This window comes from Oncorhynchus clarkii, unplaced genomic scaffold (genome assembly GCF_045791955.1).
Source record: "Oncorhynchus clarkii lewisi isolate Uvic-CL-2024 unplaced genomic scaffold, UVic_Ocla_1.0 unplaced_contig_9911_pilon_pilon, whole genome shotgun sequence".
In the NCBI taxonomy this organism is placed as follows: Eukaryota; Metazoa; Chordata; class Actinopteri; order Salmoniformes; family Salmonidae; genus Oncorhynchus; species Oncorhynchus clarkii.
The window spans coordinates 175,001-197,491 of NW_027257966.1; the positions used below are offsets into that span (position 1 = coordinate 175,001).

Here is a 22,491-nt window from a genome sequence, read left to right on the forward strand (position 1 = left end):
TGAGGATGGCGTGCTGTAGTGTATAGTGTATAGTGTGTAGTGTATAGTATAGGGTCTCACCCAGGTCTATGAGGATGGCGTGCTGTAGTGTATAGTGTGTAGACTGTAGACTGTAGGGTGTAGTGTGTAGTGTATAGTATAGGGTCTCACCCAGGTCTATGAGGATGGTGTGCTGTAGGGTGTAGGGTGTAGTGTATAGTGTATAGTATAGGGTCTCACCCAGGTCTATGAGGATGGCGTGCTGTAGGGTGTAGGGTGTAGGGTGTAGTGTATAGTGTATAGTATAGGGTCTCACCCAGGTCTATGAGGATGGCGTGCTGTAGGGTGTAGTGTATAGTGTATAGTATAGGGTCTCACCCATGTCTATGAGGATGGCGTGCTGTAGGGTGTAGTGTGTAGTGTATAGTATAGGGTCTCACCCAGGTCTATGAGGATGGCGTGCTGTAGGGTGTAGTGTGTAGGGTATAGTGTGTAGGGTGTAGTATAGGGTCTCACCCAGGTCTATGAGGATGGCGTGCTGTTGGGTGTAGTGTATAGTGTGTAGGGTGTAGTGTGTAGTGTATAGTATAGGGTCTCACCCAGGTCTATGAGGATGGCGTGCTGTTGGGTGTAGTGTGTAGGGTGTAGTGTGTAGTGTATAGTATAGGGTCTCACTCAGGTCTATGAGGATGGCGTGCTGTAGTGTGTAGTGTATAGGGTGTAGTGTGTAGGGTGTAGTATAGGGTCTCACCCAGGTCTATGAGGATGGCGTGCTGTTGGGAGGTCAGTTGTTTCAGCAGTTCTTTATAAGGCCTGTTGTCAGATGGAGATCTGACAGGAACCGGTTGTCTCAATACAAACTGCTCTGACAGGAACTTCCACACCTCTCCTCTGTACTGTCTAGGAACTCCTGGGGAGGGATGGAGGGGGGGGGGGAGAGATGGGGGAGGGAGAGAGAGAGAGAGAGAGAGAGAGAGAGAGAGAGAGAGAGAGAGAGAGAGAGAGAGAGAGAGAGAGAGAGAGAGAGGGAGAGGAGAGAGAGAGAGAGAGAGAGAGAGAGAGAGAGGGAGAGGAGAGAGAGAGAGAGAGAGAGAGGAGAGAGAGAGAGAGAGAGAGAGAGAGAGAGAGGGGGAGAGAGAGAGAGACACAGAGACAGAGAGACAGAGAGAGAGAGAGAGAGAGAGGGAGAGGAGAGAGAGAGAGGGAGAGGAGAGAGAGAGAGAGAGAGAGAGAGGGAGATAGAGAGAGAGAGGGAGATGGAGAGAGAGAGAGACACAGAGACAGAGAGAGAGACATAGAGAGAGAGAGAGAGAGAGAGAGAGAGAGAGAGAGAGAGAGAGAGGGAGAGAGAGAGAGAGAGAGGAGAGAGAGGGAGAGATGGGGAGGGAGAGATGGGGGGAGGAGGGAGAGATGTGGGGAGGAGGGAGAGATGGGGGGAGGGAGAGATGGGGAGGGAGGTGTATATATAGAGAGTTGCATTAGAGGTGTGTTAAACCACCTGATATTCCAGTGGCCTTGCTGTGTGTGTGTGTGTGTGTGTGTGTGCGTGTGTGTGTGTGTTTACCCTGTTCGACAGCAGAGTGGACCGTGTCGGTGTTGAACTTGACCTTCGACCTGGCCTGAGTTCCCAGCATGCTCTCCCAGACCAGCGTGACGTCCTTCAGACAGGGAGTTATCTCCTCATAGTCCAGACGCTGGCGTTTACTCTCCGACGCTGCGCAGACAGATCAACACGATGAGAGGAGAACATGGCCCCCCTCTCTCACTATAGGGAATAGGGTGCCATAGACAGATCAACATGATGAGAGGAGAACATGGCCCCCCTCTCTCACTATAGGGAATAGGGTGCCATAGACAGATCAACACGATGAGAGGAGAACATGGCCCCCCTCTCTCACTATAGGGAATAGGGTGCCATAGACAGATCAACATGATGAGAGGAGAACATGGCCCCCCTCTCTCACTATAGGGAATAGGGTGCCATAGGGCTCTGGTCTATAGTAGTACCACTATATAGGGAATAGGGCTCTGGTCTATAGTAGTACCACTATATAGGGAATAGGGCTCTGGTCTATAGTAGTTCACTATATAGGGAATAGGGTGCCATAGGGCTCTGGTCTAAAGTAGTGCACTATATAGGGAATAGGGCTCTGGTCTAAAGTAGTGCACATCAATAGGGAATAGGGTGCCATAGGGCTCTGGTCTAAAGTAGTGCACTACATAGGGAATAGGGTACCATAGGGTTCTGGTCTAAAGTAGTGCACTATATAGGGAATAGGGTGCCATAGGGCTCTGGTCTAAAGTAGTGCACTACATAGGGTGCCATAGGGCTCTGGTCTAAAGTAGTGCACTACATAGGGAATAGGGTGCCATAGGGCTCTGGTCTAAAGTAGTGCACTATATAGGGAATATGGTGCCATTGGGCTCTGGTCTAAAGTAGTGCACTACATAGGGGGCCATAGGGCTCTGGTCTAAAGTAGTGCACTACATAGGGAATAGGGTGCCATAGGGCTCTGGTCTAAAGTAGTGCACTATATAGGGAATAGGGTGCCATTTGGGATTCAATCCTTGTTGGAACGTACTGAAAAGATAAATGGTCTGTTTTGATCAAGAGGGGCTAAATGGTCAAAATACAGTCGTTTTAATGTGGCCTGCCTGCCTGCCCTGCCTGCCTGCCCTGCCTGCCTGCCCTGCCTGCCTGCCTGCCTGCCCTGCCTGCCCTGGCTGCCCTGCCTGCCTGCCCTGCCTGCCAAAATACAGTTGTTTTAATGTGGCCTGCCTGCCTGCCTGCCCTGCCTGCCTGCCAAAATACAGTAGTTTTAATGTGGCCTGCCTGCCTGCCTGCCTGCCCTGCCTGCCTGCCCTGCCTGCCTGCCCTGCCTGCCTGCCTGCCAAAATACAGTCGTTTTAATGTGGCCTGCAACCGGCCGTATGTGAATTGGCATGTGTGTGTGTCTACTCTAAGCCTCTTCTCTATTCCTGTGTCTCTCTCTCTGTGTCTGTGTCTCTCTCAATTCAATTCAAGGGCTTTATTAACATGGGAAACATATGTCAACATTGCCAAAGCAAGTGAGGTAGATAATAAAGAAACAATTTAAAAATGAACAGTAAACTCACAGAAGTTCCAAAATAAATCCTTGAAAGTCCCCACAAGGACAGTAAAACAAGGACAATGTCTCCCTTCACATTTCCCAGGTTCCCACGAGGACTAAGGCAAATTTGAGAGGTTAGAGGTTAGGGGTTAGAATTAGTCAGGGAAAATACGATCGGAGAGAAGGGGGGAGTCACGGCCAGGTCACGGCCAGGGTCGGAGAGAGAAGGGGGGGTCACGGCCAGGGTCGGAGAGAGGAGGGGGGGTCACGGCCAGGGTCGGAGAGAGGAGGGGGGGGGTCACGGCCAGGGTCGGAGAGAGAAGGGGGGGCTCACGGCCAGGGTCAGAGAGAGGAGGGGGGGGTCACGGCCAGGGTCAGAGAGAGGAGGGGGGGGTCACGGCCAGGGTCGGAGAGAGGAGGGGGGGTCACGGCCAGGGTTGGAGAGAGGGCGGGGGGGGGGGGGGGGGGTCACGGCCAGGGTCGGAGAGAGGAAGAGAGGTAGGGGTCACGGCCAGGGTCAGAGAGAGGAGGGGGGGGTCACGGCCAGGGTCAGAGAGAGGAGGGGGGGGTCACGGCCAGGGTCGGAGAGAGGAGGGGGGGTCACGGCCAGGGTTGGAGAGAGGGGGGGGGGGGGGGGTGGTCACGGCCAGGGTCGGAGAGAGGAAGAGAGGTAGGGGTCACGGCCAGGGTCGGAGAGAGGAGGGTGGGGGGTGGTCACGGCCAGGGTCGGAGAGAGGAAGAGAGGTAGGGGTCACGGCCAGGGTCTGCCACTATTAACCGCGACCCTGGATCTATTAGGGGTGAAGAGTCTTGTACATCGACAGATTTGTTTCACCTCGTCGGGATTCAACGCAGCGACGTTTCGGTTCCCAAACCGCCGTGAGGTTGGGCGTAACCCCTGGCAACACACGGCTCAACCTCACCTGAACTGTACCTTCACCAGGTAAGACCACACACACACACACCCGATGACAACATCTAATTCTAGGTATTTCATGTTGTTGAATTCCTAGAGGACAATTAACGATCCCTTTACGGTTGCCCTAGACATGCCAGTTTCACCTAGGTGTGGGTGTGTGTGATTGAGCAGGGTTGATTGGGTTCATGACGCTCCGTCTATATCCTCAAATAACCTCAACCAGATGGAGAGAGAACAACAAGTATCTTGTTGTTCTCTCCATTCTGTTACCCTGTATCTTGTTGTTCTCTCTCTCCATTCTGTTACCCTGTATCTTGTTGTTCTCTCTCCATTCTGTTACCCTGTATCTTGTTGTTCTCTCTCTCTCCATTCTGTTACCCTGTATCTTGTTGTTCTCTGTCCATTCTGTTACCCTGTATCTTGTTGTTCTCTCTCTCTCCATTCTGTTACCCTGTATCTTGTTGTTCTCTCTCCATTCTGTTACCCTGTATCTTGTTGTTCTCTCTCTCTCCATTCTGTTACCCTGTATCTTGTTGTTCTCTCTCTCTCCATTCTGTTACCCTGTATCTTGTTGTTCTCTCTCTCTCCATTCTGTTACCCTGTATCTTGTTGTTCTCTCTCTCTCCATTCTGTTACCCTGTATCTTGTTGTTCTCTCTCCATTCTGTTACCCTGTATCTTGTTGTTCTCTCTCCATTCTGTTACCCTGTATCTTGTTGTTCTCTCTCCATTCTGTTACCCTGTATCTTGTTGTTCTCTCTCCATTCTGTTACCCTGTATCTTGTTGTTCTCTCTCCATTCTGTTACCCTGTATCTTGTTGTTCTCTCTCCATTCTGTTACCCTGTATCTTGTTGTTCTCTCTCTCTCCATTCTGTTACCCTGTATCTTGTTGTTCTCTCTCCATTCTGTTACCCTGTATCTTGTTGTTCTCTCTCCATTCTGTTACCCTGTATCTTGTTGTTCTCTCTCCATTCTGTTACCCTGTATCTTGTTGTTCTCTCTCCATTCTGTTACCCTGTATCTTGTTGTTCTCTCTCCATTCTGTTACCCTGTATCTTGTTGTTCTCTCTCCATTCTGTTACCCTGTATCTTGTTGTTCTCTCTCCATTCTGTTACCCTGTATCTTGTTGTTCTCTCTCTCTCCATTCTGTTACCCTGTATCTTGTTGTTCTCTCTCCATTCTGTTACCCTGTATCTTGTTGTTCTCTCTCCATTCTGTTACCCTGTATCTTGTTGTTCTCTCTCCATTCTGTTACCCTGTATCTTGTTGTTCTCTCTCCATTCTGTTACCCTGTATCTTGTTGTTCTCTCTCTCTCCATTCTGTTACCCTGTATCTTGTTGTTCTCTCTCTCTCCATTCTGTTACCCTGTATCTTGTTGTTCTCTCTCCATTCTGTTACCCGGTATCTTGTTGTTCTCTCTCCATTCTGTTACCCTGTATCTTGTTGTTCTCTCTCTCTCCATTCTGTTACCCTGTATCTTGTTGTTCTCTCCATTCTGTTACCCTGTATCTTGTTGTTCTCTCTCCATTCTGTTACCCTGTATCTTGTTGTTCTCTCTCCATTCTGTTACCCTGCATCTTGTTGTTCTCTCTCTCTCCATTCTGTTACCCTGTATCTTGTTGTTCTCTCTCCATTCTGTTACCCTGTATCTTGTTGTTCTCTCTCCATTCTGTTACGCTGTATCTTGTTGTTCTCTCTCCATTCTGTTACCCTGTATCTTGTTGTTCTCTCTCCATTCTGTTACCCTGTATCTTGTTGTTCTCTCTCCATTCTGTTACCCTGTATCTTGTTGTTCTCTCTCCATTCTGTTACCCTGTATCTTGTTGTTCTCTCTCCATTCTGTTACCCTGTATCTTGTTGTTCTCTCTCTCTCCATTCTGTTACCCTGTATCTTGTTGTTCTCTCTCCATTCTGTTACCCTGTATCTTGTTGTTCTCTCTCCATTCTGTTACCCTGTATCTTGTTGTTCTCTCTCCATTCTGTTACCCTGTATCTTGTTGTTCTCTCTCCATTCTGTTACCCTGTATCGTGTTGTTCTCTCTCCATTCTGTTACCCTGTATCTTGTTGTTCTCTCTCCATTCTGTTACCCTGTATCTTGTTGTTCTCTCTCCATTCTGTTACCCTGTATCTTGTTGTTCTCTCTCTCTCCATTCTGTTACCCTGTATCTTGTTGTTCTCTCTCCATTCTGTTACCCTGTATCTTGTTGTTCTCTCTCCATTCTGTTACCCTGTATCTTGTTGTTCTCTCTCCATTCTGTTACCCTGTATCTTGTTGTTCTCTCTCTCTCCATTCTGTTACCCTGTATCTTGTTGTTCTCTCTCTCTCCATTCTGTTACCCTGTATCTTGTTGTTCTCTCTCCATTCTGTTACCCTGTATCTTGTTGTTCTCTCTCCATTCTGTTACCCTGTATCTTGTTGTTCTCTCTCTCTCCATTCTGTTACCCTGTATCTTGTTGTTCTCTCCATTCTGTTACCCTGTATCTTGTTGTTCTCTCTCTCTCCATTCTGTTACCCTGTATCTTGTTGTTCTCTCTCCATTCTGTTACCCTGTATCTTGTTGTTCTCTCTCTCTCCATTATGTTACCCTGTATCTTGTTGTTCTCTCTCCATTCTGTTACCCTGTATCTTGTTGTTCTCTCTCCATTCTGTTACCCTGTATCTTGTTGTTCTCTCTCCATTCTGTTACCCTGTATCTTGTTGTTCTCTCTCTCTCCATTCTGTTACCCTGTATCTTGTTGTTCTCTCTCTCTCCATTCTGTTACCCTGTATCTTGTTGTTCTCTCTCTCTCCATTCTGTTACCCTGTATCTTGTTGTTCTCTCTCCATTCTGTTACCCTGTATCTTGTTGTTCTCTCTCTCTCCATTCTGTTACCCTGTATCTTGTTGTTCTCTCTCCATTCTGTTACCCTGTATCTTGTTGTTCTCTCTCTCTACATTCTGTTACCCTGTATCTTGTTGTTCTCTCTCTCCATTATGTTACCCTGTATCTTGTTGTTCTCTCTCCATTCTGTTACCCTGTATCTTGTTGTTCTCTCCATTCTGTTACCCTGTATCTTGTTGTTCTCTCTCTCTCCATTCTGTTACCCTGTATCTTGTTGTTCTCTCTCTCCATTCTGTTACCCTGTATCTTGTTGTTCTCTCTCCATTCTGTTACCCTGTATCTTGTTGTTCTCTCCATTCTGTTACCCTGTATCTTGTTGTTCTCTCTCTCTCCATTCTGTTACCCTGTATCTTGTTGTTCTCTCTCTCTCCATTCTGTTACCCTGTATCTTGTTGTTCTCTCTCTCTCCATTCTGTTACCCTGTATCTTGTTGTTCTCTCTATCTCCATTCTGTTACCCTGTATCTTGTTGTTCTCTCTCTCTCCATTCTGTTACCCTGTATCTTGTTGTTCTCTCTCCATTCTGTTACCCTGTATCTTGTTGTTCTCTCTCTCTACATTCTGTTACCCTGTATCTTGTTGTTCTCTCTCTCCATTATGTTACCCTGTATCTTGTTGTTCTCTCTCCATTCTGTTACCCTGTATCTTGTTGTTCTCTCCATTCTGTTACCTTGTATCTTGTTGTTCTCTCTCTCTCCATTCTGTTACCCTGTATCTTGTTGTTCTCTCTCTCCATTCTGTTACCCTGTATCTTGTTGTTCTCTCTCCATTCTGTTACCCTGTATCTTGTTGTTCTCTCCATTCTGTTACCCTGTATCTTGTTGTTCTCTCTCTCTCCATTCTGTTACCCTGTATCTTGTTGTTCTCTCTCTCTCCATTCTGTTACCCTGTATCTTGTTGTTCTCTCTCTCTCCATTCTGTTACCCTGTATCTTGTTGTTCTCTCTATCTCCATTCTGTTACCCTGTATCTTGTTGTTCTCTCTCTCTCCATTCTGTTACCCTGTATCTTGTTGTTCTCTCTCTCTCCATTCTGTTACCCTGTATCTTGTTGTTCTCTCTCCATCTGTTACCCTGTATCTTGTTGTTCTCTCTCCATTCTGTTACCCTGTATCTTGTTGTTCTCTCTCCATTCTGTTACCCTGTATCTTGTTGTTCTCTCTCCATTCTGTTACCCTGTATCTTGTTGTTCTCTCCATTCTGTTACCCTGTATCTTGTTGTTCTCTCTCTCTCCATTCTGTTACCCTGTATCTTGTTGTTCTCTCTCTCTCCATTCTGTTACCCTGTATCTTGTTGTTCTCTCTCTCTCCATTCTGTTACCCTGTATCTTGTTGTTCTCTCTCTCTCCATTCTGTTACCCTGTATCTTGTTGTTCTCTCTCCATTCTGTTGCCCTGTATCTTGTTGTTCTCTCTCTCTATTCTGTTACCCTGTATCTTGTTGTTCTCTCCATTCTGTTACCCTGTATCTTGTTGTTCTCTCTCCATTCTGTTACCCTGTATCTTGTTGTTCTCTCTCCATTCTGTTACCCTGTATCTTGTTGTTCTCTCCATTCTGTTACCCTGTATCTTGTTGTTCTCTCTCTCTCCATTCTGTTACCCTGTATCTTGTTGTTCTCTCTCTCTCCATTCTGTTACCCTGTATCTTGTTGTTCTCTCTCCATTCTGTTACCCTGTATCTTGTTGTTCTCTCTCTCTCCATTCTGTTACCCTGTATCTTGTTGTTCTCTCCATTCTGTCACCCTGTATCTTGTTGTTCTCTCTCTCTCCATTCTGTTACCCTGTATCTTGTTGTTCTCTCTCCATTCTGTTACCCTGCATCTTGTTGTTCTCTCTCTCTCCATTCTGTTACCCTGTATCTTGTTGTTCTCTCTCTCCATTCTGTTACCCTGTATCTTGTTGTTCTCTCTCTCTCCATTCTGTTACCCTGTATCTTGTTGTTCTCTCTCTCTCCATTCTGTTACCCTGTATCTTGTTGTTCTCTCTCTCTCCATTCTGTTACCCTGTATCTTGTTGTTCTCTCTATCTCCATTCTGTTACCCTGTATCTTGTTGTTCTCTCTCTCCATTCTGTTACCCTGTATCTTGTTGTTCTCTCTCTCTCCATTCTGTTATCCTGTATCTTGTTGTTCTCTCTCCATTCTGTTACCCTGTATCTTGTTGGTCTCTCTCCATTCTGTTACCCTGTATCTTGTTGTTCTCTCCATTCTGTTACCCTGTATCTTGTTGTTCTCTCTCTCTCCATTCTGTTACCCTGTATCTTGTTGTTCTCTCTCTCTCCATTCTGTTACCCTGTATCTTGTTGTTCTCTCTCTCTCCATTCTGTTACCCTGTATCTTGTTGTTCTCTCTCCATTCTGTTACCCTGTATCTTGTTGTTCTCTCTCTCTCCATTCTGTTATCCTGTATCTTGTTGTTCTCTCTCCATTCTGTTACCCTGTATCTTGTTGTTCTCTCTCTCTCCATTCTGTTACCCTGTATCTTGTTGTTCTCTCTCTCTCCATTCTGTTACCCTGTATCTTGTTGTTCTCTCTCTCTCCATTCTGTTACCCTGTATCTTGTTGTTCTCTCTCTCTCCATTCTGTTACCCTGTATCTTGTTGTTCTCTCTCTCTCCATTCTGTTACCCTGTATCTTGTTGTTCTCTCTATCTCCATTCTGTTACCCTGTATCTTGTTGTTCTCTCTCTCTACATTCTGTTACCCTGTATCTTGTTGTTCTCTCTCTCCATTATGTTACCCTGTATCTTGTTGTTCTCTCTCCATTCTGTTACCCTGTATCTTGTTGTTCTCTCCATTCTGTTACCTTGTATCTTGTTGTTCTCTCTCTCTCCATTCTGTTACCCTGTATCTTGTTGTTCTCTCTCTCCATTCTGTTACCCTGTATCTTGTTGTTCTCTCTCCATTCTGTTACCCTGTATCTTGTTGTTCTCTCCATTCTGTTACCCTGTATCTTGTTGTTCTCTCTCTCTCCATTCTGTTACCCTGTATCTTGTTGTTCTCTCTCTCTCCATTCTGTTACCCTGTATCTTGTTGTTCTCTCTCTCTCCATTCTGTTACCCTGTATCTTGTTGTTCTCTCTATCTCCATTCTGTTACCCTGTATCTTGTTGTTCTCTCTCTCTCCATTCTGTTACCCTGTATCTTGTTGTTCTCTCTCTCTCCATTCTGTTACCCTGTATCTTGTTGTTCTCTCTCCATCTGTTACCCTGTATCTTGTTGTTCTCTCTCCATTCTGTTACCCTGTATCTTGTTGTTCTCTCTCCATTCTGTTACCCTGTATCTTGTTGTTCTCTCTCCATTCTGTTACCCTGTATCTTGTTGTTCTCTCCATTCTGTTACCCTGTATCTTGTTGTTCTCTCTCTCTCCATTCTGTTACCCTGTATCTTGTTGTTCTCTCTCTCTCCATTCTGTTACCCTGTATCTTGTTGTTCTCTCTCTCTCCATTCTGTTACCCTGTATCTTGTTGTTCTCTCTCTCTCCATTCTGTTACCCTGTATCTTGTTGTTCTCTCTCCATTCTGTTGCCCTGTATCTTGTTGTTCTCTCTCTCTCTATTCTGTTACCCTGTATCTTGTTGTTCTCTCCATTCTGTTACCCTGTATCTTGTTGTTCTCTCTCCATTCTGTTACCCTGTATCTTGTTGTTCTCTCTCCATTCTGTTACCCTGTATCTTGTTGTTCTCTCCATTCTGTTACCCTGTATCTTGTTGTTCTCTCTCTCTCCATTCTGTTACCCTGTATCTTGTTGTTCTCTCTCTCTCCATTCTGTTACCCTGTATCTTGTTGTTCTCTCTCCATTCTGTTACCCTGTATCTTGTTGTTCTCTCTCTCTCCATTCTGTTACCCTGTATCTTGTTGTTCTCTCCATTCTGTCACCCTGTATCTTGTTGTTCTCTCTCTCTCCATTCTGTTACCCTGTATCTTGTTGTTCTCTCTCCATTCTGTTACCCTGCATCTTGTTGTTCTCTCTCTCTCCATTCTGTTACCCTGTATCTTGTTGTTCTCTCTCTCCATTCTGTTACCCTGTATCTTGTTGTTCTCTCTCTCTCCATTCTGTTACCCTGTATCTTGTTGTTCTCTCTCTCTCCATTCTGTTACCCTGTATCTTGTTGTTCTCTCTCTCTCCATTCTGTTACCCTGTATCTTGTTGTTCTCTCTATCTCCATTCTGTTACCCTGTATCTTGTTGTTCTCTCTCTCCATTCTGTTACCCTGTATCTTGTTGTTCTCTCTCTCTCCATTCTGTTATCCTGTATCTTGTTGTTCTCTCTCCATTCTGTTACCCTGTATCTTGTTGGTCTCTCTCCATTCTGTTACCCTGTATCTTGTTGTTCTCTCCATTCTGTTACCCTGTATCTTGTTGTTCTCTCTCTCTCCATTCTGTTACCCTGTATCTTGTTGTTCTCTCTCTCTCCATTCTGTTACCCTGTATCTTGTTGTTCTCTCTCTCTCCATTCTGTTACCCTGTATCTTGTTGTTCTCTCTCCATTCTGTTACCCTGTATCTTGTTGTTCTCTCTCTCTCCATTCTGTTATCCTGTATCTTGTTGTTCTCTCTCCATTCTGTTACCCTGTATCTTGTTGTTCTCTCTCTCTCCATTCTGTTACCCTGTATCTTGTTGTTCTCTCTCTCTCCATTCTGTTACCCTGTATCTTGTTGTTCTCTCTCTCTCCATTCTGTTACCCTGTATCTTGTTGTTCTCTCTCTCTCCATTCTGATACCCTGTATCTTGTTGTTCTCTCTCCATTCTGTTACCCTGTATCTTGTTGTTCTCTCTCTCTCCATTCTGTTATCCTGTATCTTGTTGTTCTCTCTCCATTCTGTTACCCTGTATCTTGTTGTTCTCTCTCCATTCTGTTACCCTGTATCTTGTTGTTCTCTCCATTCTGTTACCTTGTATCTTGTTGTTCTCTCTCTCTCTCCATTCTGTTACCCTGTATCTTGTTGTTCTCTCTCTCTCCATTCTGTTACCCTGTATCTTGTTGTTCTCTCTCCATTCTGTTACCCTGTATCTTGTTGTTCTCTCTCTCTCCATTCTGTTACCCTGTATCTTGTTGTTCTCTCTCTCTCCATTCTGTTACCCTGTATCTTGTTGTTCTCTCTCTCTCCATTCTGTTACCCTGTATCTTGTTGTTCTCTCTCCATTCTGTTACCCTGTATCTTGTTGTTCTCTCTCTCTCCATTCTGTTACCCTGTATCTTGTTGTTCTCTCTCTCTCCATTCTGTTACCCTGTATCTTGTTGTTCTCTCTCTCTCCATTCTGTTACCCTGTATCTTGTTGTTCTCTCTCTCTCCATTCTGTTACCCTGCATCTTGTTGTTCTCTCCATTCTGTTACCCTGTATCTTGTTGTTCTCTCCATTCTGTTACCCTGTATCTTGTTGTTCTCTCTCCATTCTGTTACCCTGTATCTTGTTGTTCTCTCTCTCCATTCTGTTACCCTGTATCTTGTTGTTCTCTCCATTCTGTTACCCTGTATCTTGTTGTTCTCTCTCCATTCTGTTACCCTGTATCTTGTTGTTCTCTCTCTCCATTCTGTTACCCTGTATCTTGTTGTTCTCTCTATCCATTCTGTTACCCTGTATCTTGTTGTTCTCTCTCTCTCCATTCTGTTACCATGTATCTTGTTGTTCTCTCTCTCTCCATTCTGTTACCCTGTATCTTGTTGTTCTCTCCATTCTGTTACCCTGTATCTTGTTGTTCTCTCCATTCTGTTACCCTGTATCTTGTTGTTCTCTCTCTCTCCATTTTGTTACCCTGTATCTTGTTGTTCTCTCTCTCTCTCCATTCTGTTACCCTGTATCTTGTTGTTCTCTCCATTCTGTTACCCTGTATCTTGTTGTTCTCTCTCCATTCTGTTACCCTGTATCTTGTTGTTCTCTCTCTCTCCATTCTGTTACCCTGTATCTTGTTGTTCTCTCTCTCTCCATTCTGTTACCCTGTATCTTGTTGTTCTCTCTCTCTCCATTCTGTTACCCTGTATCTTGTTGTTCTCTCTCTCTCCATTATGTTACCCTGTATCTTGTTGTTCTCTCTCTCTCCATTCTGTTACCCTGTATCTTGTTGTTCTCTCTCTCTCCATTTTGTTACCCTGTATCTTGTTGTTCTCTCTCCATTCTGTTACCCTGTATCGTGTTGTTCTCTCTCCATTCTGTTACCCTGTATCTTGTTGTTCTCTCCCTCTCCATTCTGTTACCCTGTATCTTGTTGTTCTCTCTCTCCATTCTGTTACCCTGTATCTTGTTGTTCTCTCTCTCTCCATTCTGTTACCCTGTATCTTGTTGTTCTCTCCCTCACCATTCTGTTACCCTGTATCTTGTTGTTCTCTCTCCATTCTGTTACCCTGTATCTTGTTGTTCTCTCTCTCTCCATTCTGTTACCCTGTATCTTGTTGTTCTCTCTCTCTCCATTCTGTTACCCTGTATCTTGTTGTTCTCTCTCTCTCCATTCTGTTACCCTGTATCTTGTTGTTCTCTCTCTCTCCATTCTGTTACCATGTATCTTGTTGTTCTATCTCCATTCTGTTGCCCTGTATCTTGTTGTTCTCTCTCTCTATTCTGTTACCCTGTATCTTGTTGTTCTCTCCATTCTGTTACCCTGTATCTTGTTGTTTTCTCTCCATTCTGTTACCCTGTATCTTGTTGTTCTCTCTCCATTCTGTTACCCTGTATCTTGTTGTTCTCTCTCCATTCTGTTACCCTGTATCTTGTTGTTCTCTCTCTCTCCATTCTGTTACCCTGTATCTTGTTGTTCTCTCTCTCTCCATTCTGTTACCCTGTATCTTGTTGTTCTCTCTCTCTCCATTCTGTTACCCTGTATCTTGTTGTTCTCTCGCTCTCCATTCTGTTACCCTGTATCTTGTTGTTCTCTCCATTCTGTTACCCTGTATCTTGTTGTTCTCTCTCTCTCCATTCTGTTACCCTGTATCTTGTTGTTCTCTCTCTCTCCATTCTGTTACCCTGTATCTTGTTGTTCTCTCTCCATTCTGTTACCCTGTATCTTGTTGTTCTCTCTCCATTCTGTTACCCTGTATCTTGTTGTTCTCTCTCTCTCCATTCTGTTACCCTGTATCTTGTTGTTCTCTCCATTCTGTTACCCTGTATCTTGTTGTTCTCTCTCTCTCCATTCGGTTACCCTGTATCTTGTTGTTCTCTCTCTCTCCATTCTGTTACCCTGTATCTTGTTGTTCTCTCTCTCTCCATTCGGTTACCCTGTATCTTGTTGTTCTCTCTCTCTCCATTCTGTTACCCTGTATCTTGTTGTTCTCTCTCTCTCCATTCTGTTACCCTGTATCTTGTTGTTCTCTCTCTCTCCATTCTGTTACCCTGTATCTTGTTGTTCTCTCTCTCTCCATTCTGTTACCCTGTATCTTGTTGTTCTCTCTCTCCATTCTGTTACCCTGTATCTTGTTGTTCTCTCTCTCTCCATTCTGTTACCCTGTATCTTGTTGTTCTCTCTCTCCATTCTGTTACCCTGTATCTTGTTGTTCTCTCCATTCTGTTACCCTGTATCTTGTTGTTCTCTCTCTCCATTCTGTTACCCTGTATCTTGTTGTTCTCTCTCCATTCTGTTACCCTGTATCTTGTTGTTCTCTCTCTCTCCATTCTGTTACCCTGTATCTTGTTGTTCTCTCCATTCTGTTACCCTGTATCTTGTTGTTCTCTCTCCATTCTGTTATCCTGTATCTTGTTGTTCTCTCTCTCTCCATTCTGTTACCCTGTATCTTGTTGTTCTCTCTCTCTCCATTCTGTTACCCTGTATCTTGTTGTTCTCTCCATTCTGTTACCCTGTATCTTGTTGTTCTCTCTCTCCATTCTGTTACCCTGTATCTTGTTGTTCTCTCTCTCTCCATTCTGTTACCCTGTATCTTGTTGTTCTCTCTCCATTCTGTTACCCTGTATCTTGTTGTTCTCTCTCTCTCCATTCTGTTACCCTGTATCTTGTTGTTCTCTCTCCATTCTGTTACCCTGTATCTTGTTGTTCTCTCTCTCTCCATTCTGTTACCCTGTATCTTGTTGTTCTCTCTCCATTCTGTTACCCTGTATCTTGTTGTTCTCTCTCTCTCCATTCTGTTACCCTGTATCTTGTTGTTCTCTCTCTCCATTCTGTTACCCTGTATCTTGTTGTTCTCTCTCTCTCCATTCTGTTACCCTGTATCTTGTTGTTCTCTCTCTCTCCATTCTGTTACCCTGCATCTTGTTGTTCTCTCCATTCTGTTACCCTGTATCTTGTTGTTCTCTCCATTCTGTTACCCTGTATCTTGTTGTTCTCTCTCCATTCTGTTACCCTGTATCTTGTTGTTCTCTCTCTCCATTCTGTTACCCTGTATCTTGTTGTTCTCTCCATTCTGTTACCCTGTATCTTGTTGTTCTCTCTCCATTCTGTTACCCTGTATCTTGTTGTTCTCTCTCTCCATTCTGTTACCCTGTATCTTGTTGTTCTCTCTATCCATTCTGTTACCCTGTATCTTGTTGTTCTCTCTCTCTCCATTCTGTTACCATGTATCTTGTTGTTCTCTCTCTCTCCATTCTGTTACCCTGTATCTTGTTGTTCTCTCCATTCTGTTACCCTGTATCTTGTTGTTCTCTCCATTCTGTTACCCTGTATCTTGTTGTTCTCTCTCTCTCCATTTTGTTACCATGTATCTTGTTGTCTCTCTCTCTCTCCATTCTGTTACCCTGTATCTTGTTGTTCTCTCCATTCTGTTACCCTGTATCTTGTTGTTCTCTCTCCATTCTGTTACCCTGTATCTTGTTGTTCTCTCTCTCTCCATTCTGTTACCCTGTATCTTGTTGTTCTCTCTCTCTCCATTCTGTTACCCTGTATCTTGTTGTTCTCTCTCTCTCCATTCTGTTACCCTGTATCTTGTTGTTCTCTCTCTCTCCATTATGTTACCCTGTATCTTGTTGTTCTCTCTCTCTCCATTCTGTTACCCTGTATCTTGTTGTTCTCTCTCTCTCCATTTTGTTACCCTGTATCTTGTTGTTCTCTCTCCATTCTGTTACCCTGTATCGTGTTGTTCTCTCTCCATTCTGTTACCCTGTATCTTGTTGTTCTCTCCCTCTCCATTCTGTTACCCTGTATCTTGTTGTTCTCTCTCTCTCCATTCTGTTACCCTGTATCTTGTTGTTCTCTCCCTCACCATTCTGTTACCCTGTATCTTGTTGTTCTCTCTCCATTCTGTTACCCTGTATCTTGTTGTCTCTCTCTCTCCATTCTGTTACCCTGTATCTTGTTGTTCTATCTCCATTCTGTTGCCCTGTATCTTGTTGTTCTCTCTCTCTATTCTGTTACCCTGTATCTTGTTGTTCTCTCCATTCTGTTACCCTGTATCTTGTTGTTTTCTCTCCATTCTGTTACCCTGTATCTTGTTGTTCTCTCTCCATTCTGTTACCCTGTATCTTGTTGTTCTCTCTCCATTCTGTTACCCTGTATCTTGTTGTTCTCTCTCTCTCCATTCTGTTACCCTGTATCTTGTTGTTCTCTCTCTCTCCATTCTGTTACCCTGTATCTTGTTGTTCTCTCTCTCTCCATTCTGTTACCCTGTATCTTGTTGTTCTCTCGCTCTCCATTCTGTTACCCTGTATCTTGTTGTTCTCTCCATTCTGTTACCCTGTATCTTGTTGTTTCTCTCTCTCCATTCTGTTACCCTGTATCTTGTTGTTCTCTCTCTCTCCATTCTGTTACCCTGTATCTTGTTGTTCTCTCTCCATTCTGTTACCCTGTATCTTGTTGTTCTCTCTCCATTCTGTTACCCTGTATCTTGTTGTTCTCTCTCTCTCCATTCTGTTACCCTGTATCTTGTTGTTCTCTCCATTCTGTTACCTTGTATCTTGTTGTTCTCTCTCTCTCCATTCGGTTACCCTGTATCTTGTTGTTCTCTCTCTCTCCATTCTGTTACCCTGTATCTTGTTGTTCTCTCTCTCTCCATTCGGTTACCCTGTATCTTGTTGTTCTCTCTCTCTCCATTCTGTTACCCTGTATCTTGTTGTTCTCTCTCTCTCCATTCTGTTACCCTGTATCTTGTTGTTCTCTCTCTCTCCATTCTGTTACCCTGTATCTTGTTGTTCTCTCTCTCTCCATTCTGTTACCCTGTATCTTGTTGTTCTCTCTCTCCATTCTGTTACCCTGTATCTTGTTGTTCTCTCTCTCTCCATTCTGTTACCCTGTATCTTGTTGTTCTCTCTCTCTCCATTCTGTTATCCTGTATCTTGTTGTTCTCTCTCCATTCTGTTACCCTGTATCTTGTTGTTCTCTCTCCATTCTGTTACCCTGTATCTTGTTGTTCTCTCTCTCTCCATTCTGTTACCCTGTATCTTGTTGTTCTCTCCATTCTGTTACCCTGTATCTTGTTGTTCTCTCTCCATTCTGTTATCCTGTATCTTGTTGTTCTCTCTCTCTCCATTCTGTTACCCTGTATCTTGTTGTTCTCTCTCTCTCCATTCTGTTACCCTGTATCTTGTTGTTCTCTCCATTCTGTTACCCTGTATCTTGTTGTTCTCTCTCTCCATTCTGTTACCCTGTATCTTGTTGTTCTCTCTCTCTCCATTCTGTTACCCTGTATCTTGTTGTTCTCTCTCCATTCTGTTACCCTGTATCTTGTTGTTCTCTCTCTCTCCATTCTGTTACCCTGTATCTTGTTGTTCTCTCTCCATTCTGTTACCCTGTATCTTGTTGTTCTCTCTCTCTCCATTCTGTTACCCTGTATCTTGTTGTTCTCTCTCCATTCTGTTACCCTGTATCTTGTTGTTCTCTCTCTCTCCATTCTGTTACCCTGTATCTTGTTGTTCTCTCTCTCTCCATTCTGTTACCCTGTATCTTGTTGTTCTCTCTCTCTCCATTCTGTTACCCTGTATCTTGTTGTTCTCTCTCTCTCCATTCTGTTACCCTGCATCTTGTTGTTCTCTCCATTCTGTTACCCTGTATCTTGTTGTTCTCTCCATTCTGTTACCCTGTATCTTGTTGTTCTCTCTCCATTCTGTTACCCTGTATCTTGTTGTTCTCTCTCTCCATTCTGTTACCCTGTATCTTGTTGTTCTCTCCATTCTGTTACCCTGTATCTTGTTGTTCTCTCTCCATTCTGTTACCCTGTATCTTGTTGTTCTCTCTCTCCATTCTGTTACCCTGTATCTTGTTGTTCTCTCTATCCATTCTGTTACCCTGTATCTTGTTGTTCTCTCTCTCTCTCCATTCTGTTACCATGTATCTTGTTGTTCTCTCTCTCTCCATTCTGTTACCCTGTATCTTGTTGTTCTCTCCATTCTGTTACCCTGTATCTTGTTGTTCTCTCCATTCTGTTACCCTGTATCTTGTTGTTCTCTCTCTCTCTCCATTTTGTTACCATGTATCTTGTTGTTCTCTCTCTCTCTCCATTCTGTTACCCTGTATCTTGTTGTTCTCTCCATTCTGTTACCCTGTATCTTGTTGTTCTCTCTCCATTCTGTTACCCTGTATCTTGTTGTTCTCTCTCTCTCCATTCTGTTACCCTGTATCTTGTTGTTCTCTCTCTCTCCATTCTGTTACCCTGTATCTTGTTGTTCTCTCTCTCTCCATTCTGTTACCCTGTATCTTGTTGTTCTCTCTCTCTCCATTATGTTACCCTGTATCTTGTTGTTCTCTCTCTCTCCATTCTGTTACCCTGTATCTTGTTGTTCTCTCTCTCTCCATTTTGTTACCCTGTATCTTGTTGTTCTCTCTCCATTCTGTTACCCTGTATCGTGTTGTTCTCTCTCCATTCTGTTACCCTGTATCTTGTTGTTCTCTCCCTCTCCATTCTGTTACCCTGTATCTTGTTGTTCTCTCTCTCTCCATTCTGTTACCCTGTATCTTGTTGTTCTCTCCCTCACCATTCTGTTACCCTGTATCTTGTTGTTCTCTCTCCATTCTGTTACCCTGTATCTTGTTGTTCTCTCTCTCTCCATTCTGTTACCCTGTATCTTGTTGTTCTATCTCCATTCTGTTGCCCTGTATCTTGTTGTTCTCTCTCTCTCTATTCTGTTACCCTGTATCTTGTTGTTCTCTCCATTCTGTTACCCTGTATCTTGTTGTTTTCTCTCCATTCTGTTACCCTGTATCTTGTTGTTCTCTCTCCATTCTGTTACCCTGTATCTTGTTGTTCTCTCTCCATTCTGTTACCCTGTATCTTGTTGTTCTCTCTCTCTCCATTCTGTTACCCTGTATCTTGTTGTTCTCTCTCTCTCCATTCTGTTACCCTGTATCTTGTTGTTCTCTCTCTCTCCATTCTGTTACCCTGTATCTTGTTGTTCTCTCGCTCTCCATTCTGTTACCCTGTATCTTGTTGTTCTCTCCATTCTGTTACCCTGTATCTTGTTGTTCTCTCTCTCTCCATTCTGTTACCCTGTATCTTGTTGTTCTCTCTCTCCATTCTGTTACCCTGTATCTTGTTGTTCTCTCTCCATTCTGTTACCCTGTATCTTGTTGTTCTCTCTCCATTCTGTTACCCTGTATCTTGTTGTTCTCTCTCTCTCCATTCTGTTACCCTGTATCTTGTTGTTCTCTCCATTCTGTTACCCTGTATCTTGTTGTTCTCTCTCTCTCCATTCGGTTACCCTGTATCTTGTTGTTCTCTCTCTCTCCATTCTGTTACCCTGTATCTTGTTGTTCTCTCTCTCTCCATTCGGTTACCCTGTATCTTGTTGTTCTCTCTCTCTCCATTCTGTTACCCTGTATCTTGTTGTTCTCTCTCTCTCCATTCTGTTACCCTGTATCTTGTTGTTCTCTCTCTCTCCATTCTGTTACCCTGTATCTTGTTGTTCTCTCTCTCTCCATTCTGTTACCCTGTATCTTGTTGTTCTCTCTCTCCATTCTGTTACCCTGTATCTTGTTGTTCTCTCTCTCTCCATTCTGTTACCCTGTATCTTGTTGTTCTCTCTCTCCATTCTGTTACCCTGTATCTTGTTGTTCTCTCCATTCTGTTACCCTGTATCTTGTTGTTCTCTCTCTCTCTCCATTCTGTTACCCTGTATCTTGTTGTTCTCTCCCTCTCCATTCTGTTACCCTGTATCTTGTTGTTCTCTCTCTCCATTCTGTTACCCTGTATCTTGTTGTTCTCTCTCCATTCTGTTACCCTGTATCTTGTTGTTCTCTCTCTCTCCATTCTGTTACCCTGTATCTTGTTGTTCTCTCCATTCTGTTACCCTGTATCTTGTTGTTCTCTCTCCATTCTGTTACCCTGTATCTTGTTGTTCTCTCTCTCTCCATTCTGTTATCCTGTATCTTGTTGTTCTCTCTCTCTCCATTCTGTTACCCTGTATCTTGTTGTTCTCTCTCTCTCCATTCTGTTACCCTGTATCTTGTTGTTCTCTCCATTCTGTTACCCTGTATCTTGTTGTTCTCTCTCTCTCCATTCTGTTACCCTGTATCTTGTTGTTCTCTCTCCATTCTGTTACCCTGTATCTTGTTGTTCTCTCTCCATTCTGTTACCCTGTATCTTGTTGTTCTCTCTCTCTCCATTCTGTTACCCTGTATCTTGTTGTTCTCTCTCCATTCTGTTACCCTGTATCTTGTTGTTCTCTCTCTCTCCATTCTGTTACCCTGTATCTTGTTGTTCTCTCTCTCTCCATTCTGTTACCCTGTATCTTGTTGTTCTCTCTCTCTCCATTCTGTTACCCTGTATATTGTTGTTCTCTCTCCATTCTGTTACCCTGTATCTTGTTGTTCTCTCTCTCTCCATTCTGTTACCCTGTATATTGTTGTTCTCTCTCCATTCTGTTACCCTGTATCTTGTTGTTCTCTCTCTCTCCATTCTGTTACCCTGTATATTGTTGTTCTCTCTCCATTCTGTTACCCTGTATCTTGTTGTTCTCTCCATTCTGTTACCCTGTATCTTGTTGTTCTCTCTCTCCATTCTGTTACCCTGTATCTTGTTGTTCTCTCTCTCTCCATTCTGTTACCCTGTATCTTGTTGTTCTCTCTCTCTCCATTCTGTTACCCTGTATATTGGTTTTCTCTCTCCATTCTGTTACCCTGTATCTTGTTGTTCTCTCTCCATTCTGTTACCCTGTATCTTGTTGTTCGCTCTCTCTCCATTCTGTTACCCTGTATCTTGTTGTTCTCTCTCTCTCCATTCTGTTACCCTGTATCTTGTTGTTCTCTCCATTCTGTTACCCTGTATCTTGTTGTTCTCTCTCCATTCTGTTACCCTGTATCTTGTTGTTCTCTCTCTCTCCATTCTGTTACCCTGTATCTTGTTGTTCTCTCTCTCTCCATTCTGTTACCCTGTATCTTGTTGTTCTCTCTCTCTCTCCATTCTGTTACCCTGTATCTTGTTGTTCTCTCTCTCTCCATTCTGTTACCCTGTATCTTGTTGTTCTCTCTCCATTCTGTTACCCTGTATCTTGTTGTTCTCTCTCCATTATGTTACCCTGTATCTTGTTGTTCTCTCTCTCTCCATTCTGTTACCCTGTATCTTGTTGTTCTCTCTCTCTCCATTCTGTTACCCTGTATCTTGTTGTTCTCTCTATCTCCATTCTGTTACCCTGTATCTTGTTGTTCTCTCTCTCCATTTTGTTACCCTGTATCTTGTTGTTCTCTCTCTCTCCATTCTGATACCCTGTATCTTGTTGTTCTCTCTCCATTCTGTTACCCTGTATCTTGTTGTTCTCTCTCTCTCCATTCTGTTACCCTGTATCTTGTTGTTCTCTCTCTCTCCATTCTGTTACCCTGTATCTTGTTGTTCTCTCTCTCTCCATTCTGTTACCCTGTATCTTGTTGTTCTCTCTCTCTCCATTCTGTTACCCTGCATCTTGTTGTTCTCTCCATTCTGTTACCCTGTATCTTGTTGTTCTCTCCATTCTGTTACCCTGTATCTTGTTGTTCTCTCTCCATTCTGTTACCCTGTATCTTGTTGTTCTCTCTCTCCATTCTGTTACCCTGTATCTTGTTGTTCTCTCCATTCTGTTACCCTGTATCTTGTTGTTCTCTCTCCATTCTGTTACCCTGTATCTTGTTGTTCTCTCTCTCCATTCTGTTACCCTGTATCTTGTTGTTCTCTCTATCCATTCTGTTACCCTGTATCTTGTTGTTCTCTCTCTCTCCATTCTGTTACCATGTATCTTGTTGTTCTCTCTCTCTCCATTCTGTTACCCTGTATCTTGTTGTTCTCTCCATTCTGTTACCCTGTATCTTGTTGTTCTCTCCATTCTGTTACCCTGTATCTTGTTGTTCTCTCTCTCTCTCCATTTTGTTACCATGTATCTTGTTGTCTCTCTCTCTCTCTCCATTCTGTTACCCTGTATCTTGTTGTTCTCTCCATTCTGTTACCCTGTATCTTGTTGTTCTCTCTCCATTCTGTTACCCTGTATCTTGTTGTTCTCTCTCTCTCCATTCTGTTACCCTGTATCTTGTTGTTCTCTCTCTCTCCATTCTGTTACCCTGTATCTTGTTGTTCTCTCTCTCTCCATTCTGTTACCCTGTATCTTGTTGTTCTCTCTCTCTCCATTATGTTACCCTGTATCTTGTTGTTCTCTCTCTCTCCATTCTGTTACCCTGTATCTTGTTGTTCTCTCTCTCTCCATTTTGTTACCCTGTATCTTGTTGTTCTCTCTCCATTCTGTTACCCTGTATCGTGTTGTTCTCTCTCCATTCTGTTACCCTGTATCTTGTT

General features: G+C 43.7%; 1 protein-coding gene across 1 annotated transcript in view; it reads right to left on the reverse strand.

The window, feature by feature from the left end:
- LOC139394303 (TBC1 domain family member 1-like) overlaps positions 1-22,491 on the reverse strand; it is a 141,790-nt gene that overhangs the window by 21,020 nt on the left and 98,279 nt on the right. Inside the window, 2 exon segments of the mRNA XM_071142335.1 lie at positions 731-889; positions 1,544-1,693. Of these exon segments, the coding sequence (XP_070998436.1) occupies positions 731-889; positions 1,544-1,693 (309 nt within the window).